Source organism: Erinaceus europaeus, chromosome 17 (assembly GCF_950295315.1).
Source record: "Erinaceus europaeus chromosome 17, mEriEur2.1, whole genome shotgun sequence".
Taxonomy (NCBI): Eukaryota; Metazoa; Chordata; class Mammalia; order Eulipotyphla; family Erinaceidae; genus Erinaceus; species Erinaceus europaeus.
The window spans coordinates 63,637,766-63,654,594 of NC_080178.1; the positions used below are offsets into that span (position 1 = coordinate 63,637,766).

The following is a 16,829-nucleotide window of genomic DNA, read 5'->3' on the forward strand; positions in this document are numbered from 1 at the left end:
GCAAACTCTAGTATACTTCTGCTTTCTTACTTTGGTGCCATATTCCAAACTCAGTCAATTTCTGCTTTGCGTTTCTACTTCTTTTTTTTTTTTTTAACATGCATAACATTCCCCAGATTCCCATTTAGCAATACAACCCCCACTATTTCATTCATCATTTTTCATGGACCTGTATTCTCCCCACCCACCCACCCACCCCAGAGTCTTTTACTTTGGTGTAATACTCCAATTCCATTTCAGGTTCGACTTGTGTTTTCTTTTCTAATCTTGTTTTTCAACTTCGGCCTGAGAGTGAGATCATCCCATATTCATCCTTCTGTTTCTGACTTATTTCACTCAACATGATTTTTTCAAGGTCCATCCAAGATCGGCTGAAAACGGTGAAGTCACCATTTTTTACAGCTGAGTAGTATTCCATTGTGTATCTAGACCACAACTTGCTCAGCCACTCATCTGTTGTTGGACACCTGGGTTGCTTCCAGGTTTTGGCTATTACAAATTGTGCTGCCAAGAACATATGTGTACACAGATCTTTTTGGATGGATGTGTTGGGTTCCTTAGGATATATCCCCAGGAGGGGGATTGCAGGGTCATAGGGTAGGTCCATTTCTAGCCTTCTGAGAGTTCTCCAGACTGTTCTCCACAGAGGTTGGACCAATTGACATTCCCACCAGCAGTGCAGGAGGGTTCCTTTGACCCCACATCCTCTCCAGCATTTGCTGCTGTTACCTTTTCTGATGTGTGACATTCTCACAGGAGTGAAGTGATATCTCATTGTTGTCTTGATTTGCATTTCTCTGACAATCAGAGACTTGGAGCATTTTTTCATGTGTTTCTCGGCCTTTTGGATCTCTTCTGTGGTGAATATTCTGTCCAATTCCTCCCCCCATTTTTGGATGGGGTTATTTGTTGTCTTGTTGTTGAGTCTGGTAAGCTCTTTATATATGTTGGTTATTAAACTCTTATCTGATGTATGGCATGTAAAGATCTTCTCCCATTCTGTGAGGGGTCTCTTGATTTGGGTAGTGGTTTCTTTTGCTGTGAAGAAGCTTTTTAATTTGATGTAGTCCCATAGGTTTATACTTGCCTTAGTCTTCCTTGTAATTGGATTCGTTTCATTGAAAATGTCTTTAAAATTTATGCGGAAAAAAGTTCTTCCAATATTTTCCTCTAAGTATCTGATAGTTTCTGGTCTAACATCCAAGTCCTTGATCCACTTGGAATTTACTTTTGTATTTGGTGAAATACAGTGATTCAGCTTCATTCTTCTGCATGTTTCAACCCATTGTTTCCAACACCATTTGTTGAAGAGACTCTGCTTTCCCCATGTAATAGTCTGGGCCCCTTTGTCAAAGATTAGATGTCCATAGGTGCTTCACCACTTGTGAAGCGACTCCCCTGCAGATGGGGATCCGGGGGCTCGAACCGGGATCCTTAGGCTGGTCCTTGCGCTTCACGCCACCTGTGTTTAACCCGCTGCGCTACTGCCCGACTCCCATAACCTTGGTTTTTACAAGTGTAAAATGAAGGGACTAGACTAGGTCATCTGGGGTTTTTGTTTGTTTTCTGAAAGACAGAGATGGAGGGGGAGAGTGAAAGAGACCACAGCATCAAAGCTTCTTTCATTGCAGTAGGTGACAGACTTGAACCTGGGTTGTGCACATTGCAAAGCAGAGCACTGTCCAGGTGCGCTGTCCTGCTGGCCCTGGACTAGGTGGTCTTTAAGGTTGTTCTAGATTTTTATCTTCTGTCAACTTGGTGGCATGTGTCCAATATCCTGCATCCCAGGAGGGACCTCCTAGCTAGCCTCTGCTCATGTCTACAGACGCCGAGTATCGCCCCTCACCCCCAGCACCACACCCTGTCTTGCTGCAGTGAGAAAGGCCAAGTTTAGAAGACCGCGTCTTCTGCTGTGTTGAAATCTTCCTGCTGTCTCTGAAATGCCTGGTAGCTATTCCTGCTATCCTCTCACAGTCTGTGACAGTCCCGGGAAAGGTCCAAAGCGCGCCCCTCTTCATTTCAACAAGTAATGTACGAGCCTTATTTTTGCGGGTTGACTCTCCCCCCCACACACACACCAGCGTTTTCTCCCTCACACAGCCTTTGAGGTTTCTAATGTCATGGACAGTTCAGGGCACTTTGACAAATTCAGTTCAGCTTCACCAACACTTGCTAATTAATCCTGTTTCTAATGAGGCCTCCCTCTTACTTATTCAGTGCTCTGTTGTTTAGTAACCAACAAGGATACTCAGAGTTAGTGCAGACACAGGAATCTGATGGTCAATAAACGGATTAGTCGGCAAGGCATCCTTGATGTGAGGATCAGTGCCTTTGAAGGTGGTCAGGACTCTACACCTGAGAGATTTAGGATGATGCAGAGAGTTGAAGAAAGGGCTGAAACATTTCCCACTAATGTATATTCTCTTTACTACCTGTCTGGTGGAGCCTAGAATTATAGCTAGGTGTGTGAAAGAGCAGGGTGTCACAAGCAAGGCCTGGATTCTTTTCTCTCTCGTTACTGCCTGGAGTAAAATGGGGACACAAAGACAGTATGCCAGATGCCCGAGGCTGCACTCGGAGACCTGCAGCCGCAGGGGCTCTGCATCGGTTTGCTGGGCGATTTTGCGATAGTTGCTTGCGGACTCCAGTTATCTTAAGTGAAGAAGGTTAAAATGCAATTCTCTCTTGTCATTAGGGACATTCTAGAGTCCTTGCCGTTGACCTTCAGCCATAACACATCCCAGGAGTTAATATGAATCATAAGTTCACTGTAACAAAATCTATCTATACTGCGCCCAAGTCATCAGCTTCACATAGAGGCACAAAGTAGTAAATCCCTGGATTTCATGGCAGCCGCGGAGACAGCCCCAGCGATCCAGGCAGGCAGGCAGGCAAAAGTCCTTGGCAGTGGTTTTCTCAGAAAGGTCTCGCAGAAATGCCGAGATACAGACTATCAGTGCTAAAAGGTCCCTTGATAATATATAGTTCAAATGAGGGTACTCCCTCCAACAATTGGCCTGACTCCTTGACAGTACTTGGGATGGGGACCCAGGGCAGTTTCTGCCACCTTCTAATGCAAGATGTAACCTTGAAAACCATTGTAGCTAAAGGAAGGAACGCTGGGTCCCGACCCTTCACTCACAGCTTCCCACTGTCTCATCTGTGAAGTGTGTGTTGTGCTGGCTGAAATGACTGCCTCTTGCTCTGCTTCTCCTGCGACTGTCTAGATAAACAGGCCCTTCTGCAGCAGTGTCTTCTCAGCTGCTGATTTGTATTCTGAGCGAGTGTGTCTCGTTTCATAACACGAAGAAAGAGAAGCATTCTCAGGCAAGGTTATTCTCAAATGTGGAAACCAAACCAAATTCTGCTGCAGAGTGTTGAAGCCTTTTGATTTTCCTCAGAGGGAAAAGCTCAACACTTCATAAGATGCTTGTCCTGCGGCAGAGAGCGAGTAGTGCAGGCTTCCCCAAGGGTGAAAATTCCAGGGCTCGTCTCAGAGCATAAAGGAAAGTCGCCAGCATTGTTGGCTTATTAACTTTAAAGAAGCACAACATTTTAGAACGTTAGAATCCCGGAGCCTGTTTCCAATTGGAATACACCAGAGAAGTTCCAGTTAAACCTCTTACTGATTATGGTGTCTCAGACCACTTCTGCCCTTACGTCCCCTTCCAACAGGAAGAATGACAGCTGACCTTGATGCTTCTGAGGCTTTTATCGGCTCACTATGGTGCTCTCATCATCCCCACTTTAGGAGTAAGGAGACTGACTCGGCAGTTGGCCTGCTTCCAGACCACTCATCCCCACCCCAGATCTATACTGCTGTCAGTGACAGTGTCCGCGTATCTGGCCCTCCTGCACAGAAGAGATGCTCTCTGCCCTGGCAGGACTCCTTGTTCCTGGTTTCAATCCTTTAAGTCAGAAGTTGGCAGGCTTTTCCTGTAAGAGGCCAGATAATATTAGGCTTTTTTTTTTTTTTTTTTTTTAAACCATGCAGTCTGTCATAGCTACCATCATAGCAGGAAGCAGCCATGGTATGTAAACTATGGGCTTGGCTGTAATTCAGCTTTTTAAAAATTTTTTACCAAAACAAGCTATAGTTACTCTTGGGGTTGGATGGGGACACAGTATTGTGTGTTTTAAATGGTAATAGTATGATTGAAAGAATCTGAGGTAAAATAAATTTGGAAATAATGGCCTGCATATCCTTGTTGGAAATTCAGTTTACTCCATCATTTTAAAACTTGTGAGGGTTACAGAATTAAAAAAATTCTGTTACATCACTTTTTGCCTCCAGGGTTATTGCTGAGACTCGCCTGCACTACAAATCCACTGCTCCTGGAGGCCATTTCCCCCCTTTTGTTGCCCTTGTTTATCGTTGTTGGATAGGACAGAGAGAAATTGAGAGGGGAGGAAAGATAGACACCTGCAGACCAGCTTCACCGCTTGTGAAGCGACCCTCCCCCCCTGCAGGTGGAGAGCCAGGGGCTTGAACCAGGATCCTTGAGCTGGTGCACTTTATGCCATGTGCACTTAACCCACTGTGCTATGTGCTATCTCCCATGCTATAAAAACTTTTTCTTATTTTATTTCAGTGAGAGGGAGAGATACAGAAGGAAAGAGACAGAAATACCAAGTGATGTCTGGTTCTTCTCTCTCCTATCTTTCTCATGGATAAATAATGCTGTCTCCCCAGCCCTGAGAACTTTTTTTTTACTCCAAGGTAAATAAATCCTCAGACAGTTTCTTCTAATGCTATCTGTAAACCAAGACTCTGTCTTATCTCCATTGTTGCTTTTCCTCCTATGCCCAGCTTGGAGGAATCTGTTAGAGACTTCTGCCTCAACACCTTCCACCTCTACTTCCTTTATAGTTCATAGCAGTGTCAACTTTTTTTTATATATATTTATCTCCCTTTTGCTGCTGTTGTTGGATAGGACAGAAAGAAATGGAGAAAGGAGGGGAAGACGGGGGAAGAGAAAGACAGATACCTGCAGACCTGCTTCACTGTTTGTGAAGCAACTCCCCTGCAGGTGGGGCGCTGGAGGCTCAAACCAGGATCCTTAGGCCAGTCCTTGCGCTTAACCCACAGCGCTACCACCCGACTCCTTCAACTTACCTTTAATGTATTATCCCTGCTCCATCCTCATTGTTGCTAATCTCCCAAGTATATTCAGTCACAAAACTAGTTTTTCATGGAGCAGACTCTGGATCTTCACAGGGGAAAGTAATTGACATGATTCCAGGCGGAAGGGCAGGACATCTTTGTGTGTGTGATGTCTGTTGTGGCAGCTCAGTTTTCACATGCTGTCGAGTGCCTCCTCAGGGACGGGGCACCACAGCTGTGACGCAGAGATACGTGACCATATGGTAGAGGTAGATGAGACTCGGGGTCTTTAAAACACCAGGATTTTAGTTCAGAAAGAAAGAAAAAGGTTATTCTCAGCCTTTTGATTTTACAAAATAAGACTCAGAAACTTGTCAGTAGTCACAGCAAAACTGAGGGGAAGCCTGGACTGAAGCCTAGCTCTTCTCTCTTCCAAAAAGCACCCTCTTACTCTGCCCTCCAGTTTGATGCAGAATTAGCTCATGTTGGCGAAACACTCCTTGCTGACTATCTTGTTAAGTCAGCCAGTCGGGACAGGAACAGAACCACAGGGAAGTAGCAGCAGTGACACCACACCAGGACTCCCAGTGTTGAGGTCTCCTGGCACTGTGCCTTCCTTTTCTAAACCCAAGGGCCCTTCTTTAAAGTGAGAGGGTTGGGGTCACTTGGGTTCCATAAACTCATTCCATTTTGTGTTTGTTTCACATTTTTTCTTATGAACATAGGATTCTTTTCCAGAAGATTGAAAGGCAACATAATGTGTTTGAATGGCTGATTGTGAGTCCTTTTTCTTGGGTCCTTACTTCTTAGGCCCAGCATGGGCTGCAGGTCAGTGTGGACCTGTGTGATCCCCGCGTGAAGTCAGGCAGAACAAATGTCCCAGCGTCTCAGAAGATGAGGCGTGCTAGTGTTTGGGTTTAACCTTCAGCCTGGGCAGGAAGGAAGGACACATAGTGGAGAGAAGCCCAGAGAGAGAAATGTGAGGAAATGTGAGTCAGGGAAGATAGCCCAGCCTTTTAGAGCACAAAACAGGCATGCTAGGGCCTCAGAGACCACAGCTTCAACCCTCAAAACCACTGCATGCCAGAGAGCAGGCCAGCAATCTGGTTTCTCATTCAAGATAAATAAGCAACTATTCCTTTCCAGAGTAGAGGGAGGGGGAGGGGGGCGGGCGGTAGTGCAGCGGGTTAAACGAACATGGCACAAAGCGCAAGGACCGGCATAAGGACCCGGTTCGAGCCCCCAGCTCCCCACTTGAAGGGGAGTCACTTCACAGGTGAAGCAGGTCTGTAGGTGTCTGCCTTTCTCTCCCCGTCTTCCCTTCCTCTCTGACCTATCCAACAACGATGACATCAATAACAATAACTACAACAATAAAAGGACAACAAAAGGGAAAATTTTTTTTTTACCTATTTATTTAAAATTTATTTTTTAAATTTCTTTATTGGGGAATTAATGTTTTACATTCAACAGTAAATACAATAGTTTGTACATGCATAACACTCCCCAGTTTCCCATTTAACAATACAACCCCCACTATGTCATTTATCATCCTTCATGGACCTGTATTCTCCCCACCCACCCACCCCAGAGTCTTTTATTTGGGTGCAATACGCCAATTCCATTTCAGGTTCGACTTGTGTTTTCTTTTCTGATCTTGTTTTTCAACTTCGGCCTGAGAGTGAGATCATCCCATATTCATCCTTCTGTTTCTGACTTATTTCACTCAACATGATTTTTTCAAGGTCCATCCAAGATCGGCTGAAAACGGTGAAGTCACCATTTTTTACAGCTGAGTAGTATTCCATTGTGTATCTAGACCACAACTTGCTCAGCCACTCACCTGTTGTTGGACACCTGGGTTGCTTCCAGGTTTTGGCTATTACAGATTGTGCTGCCAAGAACATATGTGTACACAGATCTTTTTGGATGGATGTGTTGGGTTCCTCAGGATATATCCCCAGGAAGGGAATTGCAGGGTCATAGGGTAGGTCCATTTCTAGCCTTCTGAGAGTTCTCCAGACTGTTCTCCACAGAGGTTGGACCAATTGACATTCCCACCAGCAGTGCAGGAGGGTTCCTTTGACCCCACACCCTCTCCAGCATTTGCTGCTGTTCCCTTTTCTGATGTATGACACTCTCACAGGAGTGAAGTGATATCTCATTGTTGTCTTTATTTGCATTTCTCTGACAATCAGAGACTTGGAGCATTTTTTCATGTGTTTCTCAGCCTTTTGGATCTCTTCTGTGGTGAATATTCTGTCCATGTCCTCCCCCCATTTTTGGACGGGGTTATTTGTTGTCTTGTTGAGTCTGGCAAGCTCTTTATATATGTTGGTTATTAAACTCTTATCTGATGTATGGCATGTAAAGATCTCCCATTCTGTGAGGGGTCTCTTGGTTTGGGTAGTGGTTTCTTTTGCTGTGAAGAAGCTTTTTAATTTGATGTAGGGGAAAATATTTTAAAAGGTAGAGGGAAAGCAAAACAGCATCAGCGCTACCCCATATGCTGAGTGAACAGACAGTACCGTAAAGAGCACACTGCCGGCGGTCTCCCAGATGGGTGCACCTGCCCCCAGTCCCAGCCGTAAGGCTCCCCCGCTCCCTTAGGGGATTGATTGTCTGGCTCCAGCCTTTTGCTTTATAGCTGAGAGCCCGGGCACCAGGACTGAGGGTGCTGCCTCTGGAAACAGGGCTTTCTGGACAGAGCCATGTGTTTCCAACCCGGATTCAGCCATTTTTGTCTAGGGTGTCACACCTGGGACCTTCTGCCTTCTGGCAATTCTGCCCTGCCAACTAATCTAACTTCTTTCTTGCCTTGGTATAGGATACACTGCGGGGACACCATACAAGGTCCCACCGACCCAGAGCAATACTGCTCCTCCCCCCTACTCCCCATCACCCAACCCTTACCAGACGGCCATGTATCCAATCAGAAGTGCCTACCCCCAGCAGAATCTGTATGCCCAGGTAGGTCATCGCGGGGCCCTGCACCTGCCTCTCCTGCCACTTGCTGGGGTGGGTGGAGAAGAGAGGGAAGGAGAGCTTTTAAGGCTCTGGTCGGCGAAACAATGTCCCCTGCTGTCTGTTTGCTCCCTCACTCCACCAGAGCCGGGATGGGCAAGTGCCCTTGGGCTCACTTCCTAGTAAGGAGCATGAGCATGGAAGCTGGAACCCAGAGAGGGAAGTAACTTGTCCAAGGCCATTCTGGAGCTTTTGGTTGACGCAGGATGAGGCTTCTTGTCTGGGCTTTCATTCTCACCTACTCTTCCTTGACTAGTCTGTGAGGTAAATGGCATGGAGACAAGTGCCCGAGTTCCGACACCAGTCCTGGTTTAACCTAGGACAGGTGAGTCACCCTGTGCACCTTCACTCAGAGGACATGACCAAGGGCCAGGGACCAGGAGCTTGAATCTGGGTCCTTGCGCACTGCAATGAGTGTGACTAACCTGCTCCGCCACCACCTGCCCTCCCTCACCCCACCACATAGACTTTCGAGAGAGAGAGCCAGAACAGCACTCTTGGCCCGATGCTTGAGAGTCCAGTGCACCACCCCTGGGCTGCTGGACTGAGACTCCTACGCAAGGTTTAGGTGGTGAGAGCGTTTTTATAGAATTTGAAATGATCGGTTTGCTGGACTGGGTAACAGGAAGCAGCAGTTCACTGTCTTCACCCTCAACCTTTCTGCCAGAAACAGTAAGAGTATGCCAGGAAATGTCTTCCGGTGCTGACATCTTTCCCAGTGTATAAAATGGGACCCTTTACACCAGTGTCTTCTCCTGCTAGTGACCCCAGACAGTGCCCTGGAGTTCACTCCACTGTGGGCAGTTTATAGAGGCGCAGGACAGTAAGAGACCAGCCTACTAAAATGTTGAGATTAGTCTTCAGGGAGTGGTGCTTTACATTTAGAAACCAAGCAGAACAGGGCTTGCTTTTCACTCAGAGGTAAGTAATAAGCCAGAAAGCAGCCCCGAGATGACAGCTCTCTCCCACCCCAGTGTGACCTTGGCCTCTTTCCCGCAGGGAGCCTACTACACACAGCCGGTGTACGCTGCTCAGCCCCACGTCATCCACCACACCACGGTTGTCCAGCCCAATAGCATCCCCTCAGCTATCTACCCGGCACCTGTCGCTGCCCCCAGGACCAATGGCGTCACCATGGGCATGGTGGCAGGCACCACCATGGCCATGTCAGCAGGTGAGGACAACATTTTTTTTTTAAATTTATTCCCTTTTGTTGCCCTTGTTGTTTTATTGTAGTTATTATTGTTGTCGTCGTTGTTGGATAGGACAGAGAGAAATGGAGAGAGGAGGGGAAGACAGAGAGGAGGAGAGAAAGCTAGACACCTGCAGACCTGCTTCACCGCCTGTGAAGCGACTCCCCTGCAGGTGGGGAGCCGGGGTTCGAACCGGGATCCTTATGCCGGTCCTTGTGTTTTGCGCCACCTGCGCTTAACCCGCTGCGCTACAGCCCGACTCCCAGGACAACATTTTTGTCAGCGTCTCTCCGTGCCCCTTTGGGAGAAGAGTCAGAGATGACTAGAGCAGATTCTGAGAGACCCCCGCTTGAGTGCGCGTCACAGTGTGCGAGGACTCGGGTTCCAGCCCCCACTGCAGGGGGAAAGCTTTGAAAGCTTTGCAAGTGGTTAAGCATAAATAGATAAAATACATAGATCTGGGAAGAGCTCTCACTGAGTAACGCGATTGTGGGGAAACAGGACAGTTGGTGTAGAAAGACTGAATGAGCCCAGCCTCCGCTGAAGGAAGGAAGCAAGCTTCGGTGCTATTGTCTTTCAGTCTCTCTGCTCCCATCTAAAAAAAGAAAATATGAACAGGGGCATGGAGTAGGTAGCAAGATAAAGTGGTGAAGAGTGTTAGAACTGTTTGGTAACGGAGAGGTCAGTGGGGACTGCAGGCGGAGACAGTGCACCAGCACACCCTTTCTGACTGGCTTATACCAGACTGGGATCTGAGGGTCAGGGCAGAGAGCAGTGTCAGGAAGAACTGCTTTGAGAAAGTCTGAATAAATTGGCATTCAGGAGAGTGAGTAACTTTTAGAACCTACTTATTGAAACTTGAGTTCAATCCCCTGGTTTCCACCTGCAGAAGTCTTTCTCCCTGTCTCACACCCCTTGTCAATTTTTTTTGTCTGTCAAAGTCACTCAGTAAAGGGCCAGATGGTGGCTTCCATGTAACTGTGCATAAGGACCTGGTCCCCACCTGTGGCAGAGCAGTGCTGCAGGTGTCTCTCCTCTATGCAAAAAAAAAAAAAAAAAAGCTGCTTGGGCCGGCAAGATAGCTCACTGGAATAGTGCACTGCTTTGCCATGTGCGCAAGCCAGGCTTGAGCCCGGCCTACACAACTCCCACTGGCCATTGTAATTCCTCTCTCTATCTGTAAGAGACATTTTATAGCCTTCTCCCCTACAGCTGGGGACTTGAACTCAGGTCCTCATGCATGCTAACATACACTTTGCCGGTTGTGCCACCGGCTGGCCCCATAAGTGAAGTCATGAAAGCACCAAGTCCCAGCATTAACTGTGGTGGCAAAAAAGTTATTTGGCTGGGGGAGTCGGGTGGGTTAAGAGCACGGACCAGCGTAAGGCTCCCAGTTTGAGCCCCCCGGCTCCCCACCTGCAGGGGAATCGTTTCACAGGTAGTGAAGCAAGTCTGCAGCTGTCTTTCTCTCTACTTCTCTGTCCTATACAAAAACAAAACAAAAAAAGGGCAATAAAAGGGAAAATAAATAATTTTAAAAAGTTATTCAGCTAATTACCTTCTGAGGGAAGAGTCCGGGGGCTTGTTTGACCTCGCTCCCTGAGGAAGAAGCACACAAGCTAAGGGCTGCTACTTAGTGTGTTTGTGCAGGAAGGGGGACGACAAGGACACCAGCCGTCACTCCTGTAGAGCATCAGAAAGGCCGGGGGCAGGGAGGGCCGTGCCTCTGATTTGCCCCTTTCTTGCTGGTTGCCCAGGCACCCTGCTGACTGCACCCCAGCACACCGCGATTGGGGCACACCCCGTCTCCATGCCAGCATACAGGGCCCAAGGCACTCCTGCGTACAGCTACGTGCCCCCACACTGGTAAAGCCTGCGTTCCATCCAAGTGAGTGGGGCCGGGGGCCGGGGGCGGGCAGAACTTGCATCTCTGGAGTGATAGAGGGCTGTCACTACGTGGAAGGGTACTTTTGGGTGGAGTCTCAGTCTTCATAGCAGCTGGGACTGAGCCCTGCTCGGTCCTGAGGCAAAGTGGCCCCTGGAAAACCCTTGCCCCACTTTGCCCAGGAGCTCGGCCGGGAAGGCTAACAACTCTCCACTTGCACCCCCAGGTCTGGAGTCACACGGCGTATGCAACTACTCAAGTCTTACACAGGTGCTGGCGCAGCCTCCTAGCAGCACCACCTCTATTTGCAAGAACGGGCAGCGGAAGTGCAAGGGTTACTTTATGCATCCTTAATGGTTTTTGGTTTTTATTTTTGGTTTTTGTAAAAGCTGCTTTTTCTTATCTCTTGCCTCTCCCAGCTGCTGCCCCTTCCTCCCTCATCCTCTGCTCTCCTTCCTCCCCCAGGGATCTCAGGGCGAGGAGGGAGAGGTGTGTTGCAGTGGTTCAGCTGAAGGCCCAGTTTTCTGTGAAGAGCAGATTTGTCCCTCTGGTGCAGGGCAGGGACTCCGTTTCCTAGATGTCTGGTCTGCTGTACAGCACTGTTTTGATATTCTTAAAGTGACACACACATGGTCTTCTGAGAACCACTGCAACACACCAAGAACAAAACCACCTGACTAGGTAGGAATGTTCATAGCAGATTACTACCACAGCCTGAGAACCTGGGACAGCCAGATTCTTACTTTGGGGAGGGAGGACCCATGTAGGAAGAAGGGAATGGGGTTCTTGCCTGCTGGATTTGGTTTGTAAGGTCTCTGGCCAAATTATCTGGGCCTGGACCCTTTGATTTGTGCAGTGATGTTAACTGACCTGACAGTTCTCAGAAAGTGGTTTAGAAATTCAGACCGGCTGGTGGGATCCCAAGGTCAAGTGCTCTGTGCTATCCAGACCTTGGCCTCTGAGCCCCTGGGGGCCCACTCTGATGAGGAGCCTTCCCTTCTCCTGATGAGAGTGGGGACCTACAGCGTTTCTTCCCCTTCCCTCTGCCCTTCTAGGCGCCAGGGCTCACCTGTCCGTCATAGTGCTGGCAGGCTCTTGGTTACCGTATGCTATTCGTGGCCAAAGTGAAGGAACCACATTCCAGGTAGACAGACGCTGGTAGCTCTGAAGGTCAGGATAGTGAAGGCAAAGCAATAGCAATAAACATTTCATAGACTCATGGAACTGAAGGGACCTTAGCAGTCATCTCATCCATTCCCTTATTTGACAGCAGAGGAATTTGAGACCCAGAGAAGAATGGAGGACTTCCTAGAACTCCACTAAGTCAGGATTGGCTGGGTTTTGGGGGGGGAAAAAAAGTCAGCAGCGCCCACAGCTGGTGAGCTGGGCAAGAATCTCTGGGCTTTTATTTCTGTTCTTTTCCCACATGGACTCCAAAACGTGGGGGGTTGAAGACTGGGCAGAGGGTAAGAACAGAAACTACAGATGAAGAAATAGCATTTGGAAGTGCTCTGAAGATGTCTGGAACTGTCATCCTCTCCCTGACACCAGCCCCAAGAGAAGGAGCAGAGGGGTTGGCTGAAAAGGAAAGTCCCCCGTCCATCTTGAGGAGACCGGGCCCCACCATTAGTCTCAGCCAGAGCCTGGGTCTCCCAGTATCGCCCTCCTGCAGGAATATTTTACTATACGGAATGGGGTCACTTGGTAACATTTGCGACTTTTGACTGATTTTAAATTCATGCACATTTGGACATACCCCTACTCCTAACTCTTGGGCCAGAAGGGCCAACAGAGCCCACACCTGGATTTGTTGGGGGGGGGGGAGCTAGGAACAAAAGAACCCCAGCCGTCTAAACAGTCTGTTCTGAAATACTGAAGAGATTTCATTGTCAAGAGTTTTTTTTTTTTTTTTCCTTTTGCAAATACCTCCTACTCTCTGGTTTTGTAAGGGTGTGTGAAGGTTATTTGGAAAATGTCAAAATAATAAATAGGGAGCCTTTGCTTCATAGATTCCAAAGCACTTCACAGCCTTTAGAAAGACAGCATCAGAGTCATTACACTTATTTGACAAATAAAGAAACTGGCTCCAGAAAGGACTTACCCCAAATAGTAGAAGGCTGGTGTTCTGACAGGCTTCCTTGCTGCCTGGGGCCAGGATAGAACTAAGAGGAGGAGCGCTAGGAATGGCCTGACCAGGTTTCACTTACTAGTATCAAAGTAACAACAGTAACATCAGTATGAAACAGGCTCAGAAAAGCAAAGTGGCAGAGCTGCTTGAACCCCAGTTTGACTCCACACGTGCCCTGTCTCAGCCCCACCTGGAACATCATTCAGGGTCAAAGACAGGACCCAGGCAAGAGAAGACTGTGTAGTCTGAAGCCCAGTTCAGCTGGTTCTCCCTTCTTGTCGTGACAGACACCCACAAGCCTGACCAAGCTTGGGGGGCGGTTGTTGCAGAGGGTCTGAGCTCAGGAGGACAGGGAGGTAGCTGCCTGACAGGATCATCAGTGTGAGAGGTGCTGTGGGCGACACTGAATGCCCAGTGGTCAAACTGGATAGAAGGGAAGCCAGCAACCCTGCGGGGACAAGGCTATGCCCAAGTGATAGCAAATGACAGCTCTGTCACCAATGTGTCTCCACTCACTCCCTGCCTGTCCAGGCTCAGTCACCAGCCAGCCCTCCTGGATCCCTCACTTCTGCCTGACCTCTAGGAAGCTAGAGTGCCCCCAAGTGGAGAGAACCTCAAACACAGCCTTTCTGCCACACTGGAACTTTGTTCCCAGAGACGGGGACCCTTACTGCTCCCCTCCTCGTTGTCACCCAGAAGCGCACACACCCACCCAACTACTGAATGAGGCACATCTCTGAGTTTTTCTGCACAAAGTACTGAAACATTGCCAAAAATCCCCATTTTTATAGATGGGGGCAATTTAAGTCTTAAAGAGATTTGCCAAAGGCCATTGTGCTCATTTTCTGTGCCGGCACCTTCTAGGTCTGAGATGCGGGGGGGGGGGGGAGCAGGCACTGTGTCCACAAGGCTGGGGAATCCCAGGGACACGACAGCGCTAGGACGATGAGAACTCGCATCAAAGGCCTCACTTCACAAACGCCCTGGGTGGCCCCTGTAGAGCCTGCCCACCCACACCTGGCCTGAGGGCCCCAAGCACGTCTGCCCTTGCTTTCCGGCACCTAGAGACAGTGCAAGTCCTTGCTCCTGACTGACCCCACTCTTACCCTGTGCTCCCAGATGCCTGGAGGCGCCTCCTGGCAGGAACTCTGTTCTGAGTGACCTTGAGAAATGAATCCTATAGAGCAGGAAAGTAGGGCAGGCAGGCGCCTTAGTGTGCAGACAGGACTCGGCACTGGGGGAGACCGGTCTAGAGCCCGGCCCATCTGATTGCTGTGTCCAGAGAGGGAGGGTTGTGATGTGTCACAGGATCCTGGCTGGACCTGTCACCTAGACATTACCACAGCGTTTCCCTACTGCAGCTGAGAGAAAGTGCGTGGAGGGAGGCTCCTCTTCATGCTGAAACCCACTGCTTCACCAGGCCCCAGCTGTTGGCCAAACTTGGGAATCTATAGAGCAGGTGTGCTGCACAGCCCCAGGGAGGCAACTAGCCTGCAGGCTCCCAGCAGAGGAAACCCAGCGAGGTGGCTGCAGACGGTACCCCTCATCCTGACTGCAAAAACTCTGCGCTTATGTATCATCAGCCTGCAAAGCTCCTGGCATGCCAGTTTCAACATTCCATCACAACCCCGGCCTAAGCCACCGTGGGTACCACCCCTTCAGTTTCTTTGAAGGCTGTTTTCTACCTTGCAGTCTTTTGAGTCCGGCCAGAGGTCGAGTGAGGAAAGTGAGAGTGGGGTTGGGCTCCTGTCCACAGCGCAGGCATCCCTGGCATGGCAGTAAGGACTGGCATCCGTTGGAGCTCCTAGTAGAGGGCTATTTCCTTCCTGGAGAGAGAATATAGGAACAGCTTTGCAGATAAGCACCAGCCTGAGGAGTCCAAAGGGTAACATCAGCTCAGGCCTGACCCCAGCAAGACCAGTGCCTCTGGCTCCGGCATTCCTCCCGAGGCCTGGAGTCAGGGGAAGTATGTCGCTGCCCACACTTCTCATTAGGCCAGATCTGCTGGGTCTGGTGAGATGCCGATTCTTAGCAAAGGGTAGTAAGGCCAGGCCTCTTGCAGCATGGGGTGGTCTGTCCCCGTCTCCTGACTCAAAGGCTCTGACATCCCTTTTCGATAGAAAAGCCTGTTCTCATAGCTTGTAACATCCCTGTGAGAGCGTTGTATATGATTTTGTATTTTTTTAATTCATTTTAATCTACAGGTTGGAATCTAATTTTTAAATTCTATTGGGACTCACATAAAAAACAAATAATAAACTTTTGACCAGTGTCTTCCAAGTTTGATCAAAGAACTTTTAGGTGTTTTCAAAACACAGCTTGGAGTGTAAAGACCGGAAAGCCCCGTGTCTCGCTTGTGTGTATGGAGTGTAAATCTGGTTTTTTTTGTTGTTGTTGTTTTGGATTCTTTTGAGTTTCTGTTTTGTTTTGAAGATCAGATAGTGATCACACTGAAAGATTGAAGCCAAGAATTTGTAACTATGATATTTACTGTAAGCTGTAGAACATTCAGTAACTATTAAAAAAAAAAAAGTTTCCAAAAAGACTGAGTTACCAGACTGGCGGTTCTTGGGGAAGGGGGCACAGACCACCTCCTGGACCAGTGAGTCCCTGGGCCTCTCCTCTGGTCGCTTTTCAACATGCTTTCGGCAGTCAGGTGGGGCCTATAGTGCGTGTCCCCACAGACCAATTGGACGAAGCTGCCGAGGTTCTCACAGTTGAGACTATAAGCACAGGGGGTTAGAGCCAAGGAGGTCACGGATAAAGGCTGAGGCCACCACGTGTTCCCCACTCCATGCCTGGCTTCTTACTTGGGTACCTGAAAGGTGAGCCCCTAGTTGTTAGCTCTGCCCTAGGGAAGGGCAGCAAAGGGTGAGGAGGGAAAAGGTGGGGCTCACCTGTGGCATAGTGCCAGGGCCCAGCCTGAGACCCGCTCACTCGCCCAGCTTGGAGGAAGACTGCAAGGCTGCTTCAGGGGTCCACTTCGGGGGGATCCCAAGGGAGGGAGCTCATGCAGAGTGGGGCGTCAGGGATCACTGCTCTGAGTGGTTGGCTAGAGTCCTGCTCTCCCGCTCCACCTCTGCCACCTGGCCTGGCCCCTATACTTCATACTCTGCAGCCTCAAGTGTTCAACCTCCTCAGCTGGAGAGGGCTGAGGCCAAGTGGCCTGACTCATACTAGAGCTGTGATGCAAACCTGATGCAGCTCTCCAGCCCTCCCACCAAGCTAGTCTTGCCACAAGTTCGTCCTTCCCACAGAAAGCTGTCAGCTGGGAGGCTACTTCTGGTCACAAACTCTGCTGGCAATGCCACTGCATTGTCTCCAGGGGGGAAAGGGGATTCTCCCCAGGCCTCAGCTCTGAGCCACAATAGCAGGTCTGAAAGCCCAGCATCCACCCCACCCCCAGTTAGGACAGAGGGGTGGGGAGAGGAGCTCAGAGCTCACCTCTGGTTTGAGCCCTGCCCTCACACTCCACCTCTACCACCTACCAAGGGC

General features: G+C 49.1%; 1 protein-coding gene across 3 annotated transcripts in view; it reads left to right on the forward strand.

Moving 5' to 3' along the window:
- Window positions 1–15,877, forward strand: part of FAM168A (family with sequence similarity 168 member A) — a 182,704-nt gene extending 166,827 nt beyond the window's left edge. For all 3 annotated transcript variants that reach the window (XM_060176862.1, XM_060176861.1, XM_007527485.3), the window contains 4 exons: window positions 7,932–8,074; window positions 9,128–9,302; window positions 11,079–11,209; window positions 11,433–15,877. In XM_060176862.1, coding sequence (XP_060032845.1) covers window positions 7,932–8,074; window positions 9,128–9,302; window positions 11,079–11,191 — 431 coding nt within the window. In that variant the 3' untranslated portion in view covers window positions 11,192–11,209; window positions 11,433–15,877. The remainder of the gene's footprint in view (window positions 1–7,931; window positions 8,075–9,127; window positions 9,303–11,078; window positions 11,210–11,432) is intronic.
- Window positions 15,878–16,829: the final 952 nt, after the last annotated feature.